Source organism: Erinaceus europaeus, chromosome X, assembly GCF_950295315.1.
Source record: "Erinaceus europaeus chromosome X, mEriEur2.1, whole genome shotgun sequence".
Classification (NCBI taxonomy): Eukaryota; Metazoa; Chordata; class Mammalia; order Eulipotyphla; family Erinaceidae; genus Erinaceus; species Erinaceus europaeus.
The window spans coordinates 36387902-36400447 of record NC_080185.1 but is presented as its reverse complement, the minus strand read 5'-3'; the positions used below and the strand labels follow the sequence as shown (position 1 = coordinate 36400447).

At 37.9% G+C, this 12546-nt stretch overlaps 1 protein-coding gene across 5 annotated transcripts in view; it reads right to left on the bottom strand.

Annotated features, from left to right (window-relative positions):
- Window positions 1-480: 480 nt before the first annotated feature.
- TENM1 (teneurin transmembrane protein 1) overlaps window positions 481-12546 on the bottom strand; it is a 1227224-nt gene continuing 1215158 nt past the window's right edge. For all 5 annotated transcript variants that reach the window (XM_060183574.1, XM_060183578.1, XM_007524285.2 and 2 more), the window contains 4 exons: window positions 10928-11315; window positions 8895-10115; window positions 7749-7891; window positions 481-5882 (listed from right to left, as the gene is read on the bottom strand). In XM_060183574.1, coding sequence (XP_060039557.1) covers window positions 5124-5882; window positions 7749-7891; window positions 8895-10115; window positions 10928-11315 — 2511 coding nt within the window. In that variant the 3' untranslated portion in view covers window positions 481-5123. The remainder of the gene's footprint in view (window positions 5883-7748; window positions 7892-8894; window positions 10116-10927; window positions 11316-12546) is intronic.

The window sequence follows — 12546 nt, the reverse complement described above, 5'->3', positions numbered from 1 at the left end:
AGATTTTTTTTTTCAAGTCATAGTCTAGAAGCATTTAAACTTGAATAGCTGCTCTTTATTATTATTATTATTATTTTAAATATCTTATTTATCTTTATTTTGATGAGAGAGATGCAGAAAGACCAGAACACTGCTTAGCTCTGGCTAATGATAATGCTGGCAATTGAACCTGGGACCTCGGAGTCTTAGGCAAAGTCTTCTTCCATAACCATTATGCTTCTCCCTAGCCGTACTTTTTTTTTTTTTTTTTTACTAAATGGTTATTTGTAGCAGTGATCTTATTTGTTAAAAAAAAATAGAGTCTTATTTAGGATTACTGCCTTTTCAATATTTTGAAATATTTAAAGTTTTATTGCCCCTTGAAAGTTTTATTGCCCGCAGTTTTATTGCCCCTTGTTAGGGAGCCATTTTTCCAAATTTCAGGTGACCATGCTGATTTGAGAATGCAGTTTGGCGCATGAATAAAAATGTGACACAGTGTTCATTTGCAATTTTATTTTTTAAAAATGAAATATTCAAAGTACCTTTTCTTTCAAATATCGACACATAATGTTTAACTTTAAATATTTACAGCATGTTGTTGTGATGCTCTTGTAGAAAAATGCATGCTTCTGGCCTGAAAGCCAGAGCAAAATGCAAAAGACCATTTAACTGCAGCCAGAGAACATGAACCTGTACAGTATCCAGTCACTTTTCAGCACAGGAGTGAGAGCAGAAATACAAAATTGGAACCTATTATTTCCTAGCAACATGGCTCAGGCCATTTTAACACAATTTTCAGTATGATTAGAACCTCTAACTGTTGTTATATAGAAACCGAAAATCTTGGCATACACTGTAAACATCTTTACTTTTCATGAGAAAGTAAGCAGCTAAAAAGAATATTTTTCTGACGTAAAGACTACACTTCTCTCTTTCACCTTCCCTCTTACTGATGCTTTTGCCAGAAGAATAGCAAAGATTTAGACATTGTCATGATTCATACAAGTAAAATATTTTTCAAGGACACAATCTGATATACTAACATTTATTTAAGAGGTTAAAGTCCACCACTAAATCTAAGGAAAGATTTTTAACTGCCAAACACATTTCCTTTGACAAATAATGTAAGATGACAACTGCCAAGACAAAATCCACAGCAAGTTTAACTCTAACTATTTTCAGTTACTGTTTAGGAAGTAATTTCTTCTTACACACAGTAGTATATTTGGTCCTTAAGAGCTTTCACATGAAGGACACACTGAAATAACAGTCACTATTTTGTGGTTGAATTTTTTTTCTTGTTTGTTATTTTCTGTTTTTTTTTTGTTTTGCTTTTTTAAAGTTTTTTTTTTTAACTTTTTTTGTTTTGTTTTTGTCTGCAGAATAAAGAAACTTACAGAAGGCTGTGGAAGAGCAGTCTGAGATCTGAAGGCCAGGTCAGCTATGTGTATGTGAGTTCCTTCAAGAAAATGAGAATGTTGCATTCAATCTGTAGATTAGTTTTTCCACAATCTATAATACACTCCAATCTCTCCAAAAGTTTCTTTCAGTACTTGATTGCTTTCCTTTTCTTCCATCATCACTGAACTTAACTGAAATTGCCCTGACAGGAACATATCTTTATAAATGTAAAAACTTTGCCCTGACTCTCAGGTGATAGTACAGTGGGGCCTGGTCTGGTTAAAAATATATATATTTTTAGAAATAAAAGAAAAAAGAACTGAAGCAACATGGTAAAATCCTTGAATTGGTGTCAACGGTAATGAAAATATAATCTTAAGAAATTATAATTTAGTATTATACCTCTCTATGTAATTATCAAGTGAATTCCAAATTATACATTGTCAAGTATTCATACATTTGGCTATGCTGTTTATATCATGTTACATATATATATATATAGTCTATATATTCTAGATCATCTAGTTAAATGGACAGTAAAGGAACATTTATTTTATACATCATTTTTGCTGGGTCAAAAATAAAACATATGCCTATTTGTATGGTGATTGTTATCTAAAAATTAGCATGAATTGGGCTTTAGCATGAATTTTCCCTTTCTTTAGGGAGTCATGCTTCTAATTAATAATGATCAGGCTGACAACTAAAAATAAATATATTTAACTATGTTAAAGTGAACTTTTCAGATCATTTGGCTCTCTAGACTGTAGTGCAAGAGTAAAACCAAAACAAAACATAACAAAAAAGCACAAATAAAATGGGCCTAACAAGGAAAAAGAAACAACATTGAAGCATTCCTTGCCTTCAGCCCAGAATGTTCTTTAGCAGAGAGCCCAACTACTATGCTCTCACTCGAACTGACTTGAGTTGTGTGTGGCTGAACAGTGTTAGCCAGCTGTCTTCTGAAAATGAGAAATTCACATAGTTCTCTTTAAAACATATTTTTTTCATGAGGAAACGCACATGAAACATTCTTTTGTTAATTTAAACTCCAGAACTACAAGCCTGTGAAGGCATTCTTTATATATAGCTGAATAGAAAGTGATGTACTCAGTCTTCATGTTCTTATTAAGAAATGCCAAAATGTTAGTCTTCAGTGCTAACAGTTTGGTTGTTTTTCTAGTTCCTCCCCAAAATTTTGGAAGTGGTAGAGTACGGTAAAATTTCAAGGCAGTATTAAAACCACAACTATAAGTGATAAAAAGTGCATTTCCTGAATATAATACAAATATAAATTTAAGAAACTAAAGGCACAAACTAAATAAAAGTGTATTACAAACTAGAAATGCACAGTTCAAGGTAATTACTGTTAAGTAAAAGCCTCAAATATTTGTTGCTAATGGGTATTTAAAACAGTCTGAAAATGATACCTCATTAGTGAGTTGCAAAAAGTATAATCACTTAAAATATAAGCAAAATAGACTCTAATATTGTTATCTTGGATTAGTGATAAAATACATCATCACATTTGTGAATGCACTTTATATATACAGTTCACAAATTAGGTTTTCATTGTTTTAAAAGAACATCAGAGGTTCTAGGAACTTAAGGTCCATTTTTAGGCTAGTGTGGAGGTATTCAAATTTTCAACAAGTTTGTTAGTAATTTTGGAATTCCATCATGAATAAACACTGTACCATTAACATAGGCATGACTCAGGAAAAAAAAAGAAAAAGAAACAATCTTATGATTGTAGTCTGCGTTAAGTAATCTCTTGAGCTGGTGTGCTTCCATTTAAAAAGAGAGGTGAGTTCATCATGAATTCCCTCTTAGAATATATGTGTAAGAATATAGTAATCCCAATGTGAACGTCTTGAAAATGAAACATTTGAATACACTCACCCTTACTGTCTGTGGGCACTTGCCATTGCCTCACTCTGCTAAACATGGTAGGAGTCAAGCTCTTTAAAAGCCTTAAGATGAGTCTAGGTTCTGACTGCATGTTTTCAAAGGAACTGTCATCGCAAAGCAAGGGAATGACCCCACACTGCATTTAGGTAGTAGCTGGCAAGAATTCAAATAGTAACATTCTATCCTAAATTCTCCGTCAGTCATAACAAATGTCCAGACTTGATGATGAAAGTGCTGAAGCTGGCAAAGTGGAATTTTCTACAAGCCACATGTTGCTGGCATATCTTTTCATTTGTGGTAACTTACAATTACACAGTATTTCAAAAACTGTATCTTTGTCACTGGACACAAAATCGCCCAGCTCACTAAGGAGCTTCTTTTACTACAGGATTCATAGAGATTGAGAAACTGCAGCTGATATTAATGCTGATCCTGATCTTCTTCCTCCCGCCCCAGTTTCAAATGATCATAGAACAAAACAACCCTTTCAGGAAAATTGTTATTTTCCTAAGCAAGAGAGGTAATTACATAAGAAAGAGGGTAAAGCTAGAGAACTAAAGATAACTAACCATATATATTATGTTAGAGAAAAAAAAAACCCTGCCTCTGTATAATCAGTTGAAATGTTTAGGTTAGGAAGGGTTCACTTAATTTCCTGACTATAAGTAGGATGTGTTCAATATAGAAATGTACATTTTGAAAGATAACTCTAAGTGGGGTCAATCAACATGACTCATAGCAACTACTGTGGTGTTTGGTTTGGTATTCCCTTTGGTAATTTCCTGTCTTGCTAGTATTAGGCCTGTTTTATTATTTTTTTGGGGGGGTGGTCTTGGCTCTTCTGAATTTCTGCAGTAATTTATTGGCATTACAGGCATGTGTGCCTGTTGAAACCTCTTTTTTTTGTACCAGAATCAGACTTTGCAGGAAATTACCTTTCATGTGCACAAAACCATTAGAATAGTGTATAAATACTGAACCACTAATGTGAAACTATGACCAAAACACACCCTATATATTAATGAGAAGTTCTTACCCAGGTTAAGAAAAGCTATGCTTACATGACACCAACAGAGCTGGACAACTGGGTTTTTTTAAAAAAAGGAGTCAAAATTGGGTGTGTGGGAAAAGTTACATCGGCCAGCTGCCTTTGGTATCATGTACACATATGTAAATAGTGGCAAGTCATCTGGTCTCCACACCACCAGGGCATCATGGTAGACAGAAGGCAGCCACCACACACCAAAACACAGCACAACAACATGGCATTTACTTGAACAAGCAAGGAGGAAAAATCAAGGAGGAAGAGCAAATGGGTCCTGACCCTAGGAGATGGTGGCTGAGGACATTTTACACTTTTTTCCATTTCCTGTAACAGATCTGGTAAATGTGAAAGTGCTGGCAGTCTTTTGAAATGCAAGGTTCAGACACTCTTGCACCACCTTTTTCAAATCACCTGCAAGTTCTGCCAACTAGGAAATATGTCACAATAGAAACAGAGAACCTTGGGTTCTTCGTTGATATTTGAACATACGCATGGCTCAGCAAATTGAAAGTGGTGCTTTTTAAAAATTTTTTGTTTAAGCTGTTTGAGTTCTACTTGTGTTATTTTGAATACTGCCACACAAGAACTAAAAATCTGTCAGTTCTTAAAGAGTTCAAATAAACAATATTAAAATACCATCTTCCGTCACATTGAAAGGCAGTTGGATATGTTTTTCCTCCATATTTACATATACAGAGTTCTGATCTAGAAAACCAATACAATAAACCATTTTATGTTTTAAAAACAGGCAGTCTTTGGTGACGCAATGGCAGAGATTTTTTTGTTACCTCCTGCCTATTTCGCTCTGTCTCATAAAGTGGATGTTGTTGGCACTGTCAGAAAGTTCTAAATACTGCTCAACAGACAAAACAAAATACCCATCATAACCTTGTACCCGCCCAGAGCTCAGAAGCTGTTGCTTTTCCCCCTCTGTCCATGCCCGAATCCCCTCTTCCCCTTCTTGCAGTCTTCTCTGTTCCTTAGTCCAGGCCTGGGCCACAGCACGTTGTCTGGCGATCTCTAGCACGTGATTCTTCTCCTCTTCGACAGTTGTTCCATACCGGATGTTGAAGCACAGAGCCCCATGCTGGAGTTGGATATCTGCAAACCGTCTAGTCCTCCCATTCAACACAGAAGTCATCTGTGACACAGTGACATTGACACCATTCTCTAGAATCCGCCTCCCCCCAGTGTTACCTATGAGCACCAGATCTTCCTCCAGAGACCCAAGCTTAATAAAGTAATGAGTGTCCCTCCCCTCTATGGTAAAATGGAGGTTTTCCAGGTAATGTGCATTATTGAGAATAGCAGCCAGCCGCCTGCTATCTTCATTGGCTACACCTATAATATCAGCTGTTACTATGCCATCCTTGATGGCAAATTTTATACCTTTTCCAAACACTGAAGGAACAGCAGCAAATCTTGGTTGCTTTCCTCCTTCAAGGCACCGTCCATCATTGTATCGGGGAGTCATAGGAAGTTGGTCTAAGGAAATGAAATTCCTAAGCTGCTTCTGGAGCTCACATTGAATACCCAGGATAGTCTAGGAAAGCAGAAAGGTACAAGAGAAACAATGAAGCATTAGATGTCTGTCATATATTCAGTGACTCTGGAAGCAAAACCATGCAAAATTGCTTCCTTCTCTCTCATTTGTGTAAGACTAGCTAATGGGTGATTTGATCACCTCACCTGGCCTTGGCCTCTATTTCTTGATATTGGTTGAGTTTTGCAGAAACATGTTCAGACTCAGTTGTCATCGAATCTCAGAGCTTTGAAGGTCCGTCAAGTTAAGTGGGTCCAGTATTTTATTTTTTCACTGATTTAACTAACATCGGTTAGCTGTTATTATTGTATAGCAACACTCTGGCTACAGTGCGTCATGAAGAGACTCATAAGGGCATCTTTTTTACTTTCAAGCAATTTGTCACCTTATAGACAATGACAGCTAATCAGCAAGAAGTTCACTAATCTAGACTTAAAAGAACCCTATTCACTATTTTCCAACACACTAAAAAATAAAGAGAAAAGAAAAGTGAGCTTTCAAATGTCCATTATAAACCTTCAATGATTCCCTCAATTTTTTAAAAAGATTTTCAGTTACAAAAAAGATTAGCATATTATATGTACTTGAAATAGGGATAGGCCTATATTATCTATTTAGAGTTCCATTTTCCTTATGCTTTTCATACATAAATTTATGCTCTCCCACCCAATTTTCACTTTTAGTATTGGGAAAGTTATTTTCTGTTCTGCAAACACAGATAATCCGTCATTTAATTGAAAGGCAAAGTTCCATCTCTTCATCTGTATCTCACACTCTTCCTGAAATCATCTGCAGATGATTTTAAATGATTTGGTATTTTTAGTTTTCCAGAGACTTTTTCCTGGTAATGTTTATTATTTTGCCCAGTTCTTGCTTTTTTTTTTTTTTTTTTTTTTTTTTTTGTCTCCAGGCTTATTGCTGGGCCTCGGTGCCTGCACTATGAACCCACTGCTCCTGGAGGCTACCCCTTCCCTCCTGTTGCCCCTGTTGTTTATCATTGTTGTTATTATTACTGTTGTTGTTGTTGTTGGATAGGACAGTGAGAAATGGAGAGAGGAGGGGAAGGTAGAGAGGAGGAAAGAAGAATAGACACCTGTAGACCTGCTTCACCGCTTGTGAGGCGACCCTCCTGCGGTTGGGGAGCTGGGGGCTCGAACCGGAATCCTTATACCAGTCCTTGCAATTTGCACCAATGCACTAAACCCACTGCTCTATAGCTCAGCACCCCCATTGTTCTTGAATAATTTCCCTTTATCAGAACAATTTAATTTTATTAATCCTGTGTTCTTAAGAGACTATTCACTATTTTTGTAGTTAGAAATTTGATGTTTTTATGTTTCTTAGAGAACATTAGTCTCTACACAGAATCCATAATTGCCCTTGGTTGCACATTTCAGAATTTTATAAATTAATTTCTTCTTTCTTCTTGTTTAGTTACCCTAGTAGTCCCCAAGTCTTGTCTTTTCCAAAAGCTCTAGTTCTGTGATCCTTTCCATATAGAAGATTTTATCCATTTCCACATCAACTATAGACATTTTGATGAATATTCAATAAGACTGAGAAAATAGCAAGCAAATCTGTATAAAAACATTCATGGTCTTGGATGTTCTTCTTTATTTTTCACTAAATACAGTGATTTTTTTTAAATAGAAGTTTTTATTTCTTTTTTTAAAATTTCTTGGGGGAATTAATGTTTTACATTCAACAGTAAATTCAATAGTTTGTACATGCGTAACATTTCCAAGTTTTCCATATTACAATACAACCCCCACTAGGTCCTCTGTCATCCTTTTTGGACCTGTGTTCTTCCCCCCACCCACCCCAGAGTCTTACTTTGGTGCAATAATACAGTGAAACTTTACTAACCTTCCCAGGATCCCACTCCTGAGTTTTTGCCTGAAGCTGTAGAAGTTCGTGAGTTAATTCTAAATCTTCTAATTCTGGTTTGGGAAATCCAGGTAGAACATTATGCAACTGGAAACCAAAGAGCTCTAGCCAGCTTCCAATGTCTGTGGGACACAAAATTTAAAAGCAAAAATGTTTAAAAGTCCAGACTACAACTTTTATGGAAAGTTTTAAAGAAGGTCCTCCTGTCTTAAATATGTTTAACTAATGGGAATTAGGAATAACATATATAATCCTTTCTCCTCAGGGGAAAATTTTGAGAATAATTACAGAGATAGGCTCAGCTTAATTTATTGGAGTTCTTTTTGCTTGTTTTAAAAAGATTTGTCTATTTTAAGAGAGAGGCTTCTAGAGAGCGTGTTTTGACATTTGAAGTGTGGGGATCAAACCCAGGCATTCATTTCCTATGATCTGTCATCTGAGAACCACCTCCCTGACCACTACATTGAAATTGTTAAGGTGGTAGTGATATGAAGGCTGCACTGAATGCAAATTAGATTAATTTGATGCAATATAAGCCTCAAAATTTCTTTTATGAAATGATTCACATAAGCTTTGAAGAGTGAAAGCTTAAGAAAAAAAATGTACCAGGATACAAAAACATTATGTGCCAGGGGGCTGGGTGGTAGCACAGTGGGGTAAGAGCCCATGGAGCAAAGTGCAAGGAATGGCATAAGGATCCCGGTTTGAGCCCCCGGATCCCCACCTGGAGGGGGGGGTCACCTCACAAGAGGTGCAGCAGGTTTGCAGGTGTCTATCTTTCTGTCCCCTTCTCTCTCCATTTCTCTCTGTCCTATCCAATAGAGGCAACAAAAGGGAAAAAATAGCCTCCAGGAGCAGTGGATTCATAGTGTAGGCACTGAGCCCCAGTGATAACCCTGGAGACAAAAACCAAAACAAAACAAACAAAAAAAAACCCACTATGTTTTATGCCAACATGCATGGTGTTGCTCACTCGAGAAGACTTAAGAGAATGCACAGTAACTTGTGGGCTAACTGGCAGGAAGAGGTATGAAATATATTTGCAGAGGCACTGAGCTTATGCGATAAACACCACTGAGCTAGCACAAAGGTATAGTGTAACATTTTACACCTTTAAATTAATACCTGTGGTATATTTTGCCACATCTTGAATTTTGCCAACTGGGTAATTATTTTCAAAGGAGTAGAGGTTGAACGGTTTAGGAAGAAGGTTCAGCTGTTTCCATATGTGATGATCAGGCGTCGTCCATCTCCCAGCTACAACATCATAATCCCTTTGTCCCAGGTGCACTAATTTAGTAAGGAAATCATAGAGTCCTCCATGAAAACCAATGAGGACCTGAAAGTCAGGGTAAGTGTCATGATAGATATCTCCATATGGTGTGTACAATATCTCCTTTATCACCTGACCTCGACTGCTAAACACAGCTAGTGGGGTGCCTGTGTTATCACAGGCTACGTAATATTCTTCACCACTGCTGAGCTCCATGGCAATAAGGTGGCCTTGGAGATCATAATACAGAGATGTAATCTCAGAGCTCGTGTGGTTGTACAAATGGGTCACTCGGATGGGATTGGCAAGGTCTGCATAAAAGAACTGGAGGTGCTGCCCCAGGCTCGACTTACTGGCCACACGTCGCCCGAGCCCATCATAGTAATACTGCACAGTCCAGCCAGAAGCCTTATTGTAGGCTTTCTGCAGCAGACCATTAGAATTATATTCAAAGACATCATTCCCCCTCTGCCTCAGAAAGCCGTCTTCATCCATTTTATACTGAATCTCTCCTAGTCTGGTGATGCGGTCTCGGAGGTCATATCGAAGAGGAGTAAGACGGGCACTATTCCCATGGCTCAGGAGGTTGATATTTCCATTCAGATCATAACTATAACGCCACTGGGTTTTATCATTTACAGAAACAGTTTGAAGTTGCCCATCAGCATCATATTCGTAGAAGAATCTTGTTATATTGGCATCTACTCCTACCCTTATGTCACATATTACCATACGGCCCATATTATCATATTGGATAGTCATCCAGTAGGCTATGGCCTTTAGAATTTCATATTGGACTTCAATAACTTGGCCATTGGCACTGAAGATCTTGGTGTGCTTCATTACAGTAGTAGTTATCACCTGATTTAAATCATAATTAATTACACTGAATTTTCCAAATTGCTCTGTTCTACCAGAGACATCAACATATCGGTACAGATCAATGGGCAAAGGGGTTTCATTGATCACAGCTTGCATGCTGGTGACACGGAAGTTGTTGTAGCTGTAGTCAAAACGTGCATTCACAAGGCCCTCTTCACTAAATCTGAAAATCTGGCGTCCGATGAGAGGTCCTGAAGCAATCAAACGAAAACATAAAAATAAATGGAACAAAGCTGTGGTGAGCAACCAGAAAGGTTGAATGCTACTTTCTTTAGTATTCCTGCCTTTATATTTAAAATAAAATATTAATAGTCTGACCTCAGACATCTAATGGCTGGCATAACGTCTCCTAGATATATATTCTTATATTCAACACCAAGTGGGAAAGAACACTGTATGTTATAGCTAATAGAATAACCATCGGAACCACAAAACTAACAGCCCAGTCAGCAGCTGGTGTGATGAAAGTGATGTCATAAACATATTTTCTTGTTATGCTCACTGAAAATTGCTTCTAGTTCATTTATCCTGCAAAGATAGAGGGTTAGGTTTTTGACAAAGTCCTACCTTCAAGTAACTAGATTTGGACATTTTATAAACCTGAAGAACTTAACATATTAAAAAGCTTGACTCAGTTTTGCTATCAACTGAGGTTCTTGTAGTGGGGTGGGACACAGGGCTTGAGCTGGTTTTAGTGAGAATCATATCTTGCAGCTGCATCTTTGGGAAGATTTGGTGGTTAAATAGGAACGGATACAGAGCTAGACTGAGGACTTAGATCTCAACTTTCTTGAGGGCTGAGAAAAAGGAAGAGAAATACACCATGTGAAATTTTTTTTAACAATACTAGCTCTCATGCAGCCTGTAATCCATTAAAAAATTAATGGAAGATATTGATTGGTAACTAAAGTAACCTTTTTTGGTTAATGATTCTAGTGTGCAGAACAGATTTCATAGGAAAATACTGAAGTAGTTGTACACATGACATTCTCTCACAACAAACCTGTTTGCCTGTATCTGATTGTGCAAATGAAGCCATCATACATCAGGTGTATTGTTTTAATCACTCCAGAGGACTCTTCATATGTTAATGTGACCTGAGTGGTATCATAGAGAATCTCAGACAGTCTTGCTTGTTTGGTGTACTTGTACAGAACTCTACGACCTGTCCCCAGATGCAGGGTTTGTAGCAGTCGGCCATCTCGGCTATAATCTTGGATAAAAGAAGTGCTACTGTCTGGTGGGGTGTAGATGTTCCGGTAGTAGCCCACTGAAAGCATGGTCTGTAAGCTGTGGCGCACCATACTCGGCATGGTGACTGAGAGCAGACAATCCGATTGGTCATACTCAAAAATGTAGCGTCGCTGGCTATGTAGGAGAAGCATCACAGACTGAAACAAGACAAAGACATGTACCATGAAAGTTGAGGAGATTACATGAAATATACTTTCACCCCTTCAACATAAATTTAGTGAGTGTTTACTATGTGCCAGGTACTGTGGTGGCCTCCAGTGGATATAGCAGTGAGCAACTATGGCATCTAACTTCATACAACTTAGTGTTGTAGTGGGGGACAAAACAAGTAACCAACCACTTACAATGTAGTATGACTGTGTTATGACCGGTAGTACAGGGTGTTTACCAGAGGCTGAAGAAGATCAGTTAACCCAGACTCAAGTAGTCAGGGAAATATACTGGAGAAAGTGGATTCTGAGATAAGACCTAATAGATGAGTTGGGGGTGGGGTGTTGACCAGGTAAAGTCAGGGAGGTGAGTGGAGCAGAGGAGTAGGGAAGATTATGCCTGAGAGAGAGAGAGAGTACAACATTGTGAGAGTCTAGACAAGAAAAACATGGGTTTCTCAGAGAATGAGAGGAATTCTTCATGGTGACAGTATGGATTTATTGGGGAGTGGTCAGAGATGAAGGCAGTTATACAGGCTAGGTACAAATCATGATGGGTTTTCTATGGCATCCTAGGAAGTTTGGACTTAAATCTATTGGCATCAGGGAACCACCAAGAGCAAGAGGACAGGGGATTTGAATTGCTGAGAGAGGCTGTCAAGTTGGTTTTCCCAGAAGGTTACTGTTGCTTCAATGGAGGTAAATGGAGGGCAGAGGACACCACATGCCAAATTACAGTCACCAAAATGTACTTATAGACTTTAGGTAGTAGAGATCTCCTTGAAAAGTTGTAGGTAAGACATTATTATTATGATTCATCTGCAGTTCATACTCTGAAGTATAACAGAGGAACATTCTATAAGAAGTGAGAAGTTCTTGCAGCCATGGAAATAAATATTTAAGATGGTAGAACACATGACTTGCATTCTGGAGGCTCCCAGTTCATATCCCAGTGCTGCACATTTCTGAGTGGTATTGTAGCTTCTCACACTCTCATATGAAATAAATAAAATAAATGTCTCTTTTAAAAAGCTTTTGTTATCTTTATTTATTTGATAGAGACAGAGAGAAATCAAGAGGGTGGGGGAGGTAGAGAAGAAAAGAGAGACCTGCAGCATGGATTCACCACTTGCAAAGCTTTCCCCCAGCAGGTGGGGACCAGGGGCTCCAACCTGGGTCCTTGAGCATTGTAATAGGTGTGCTGAACCAGGGGCGCCAC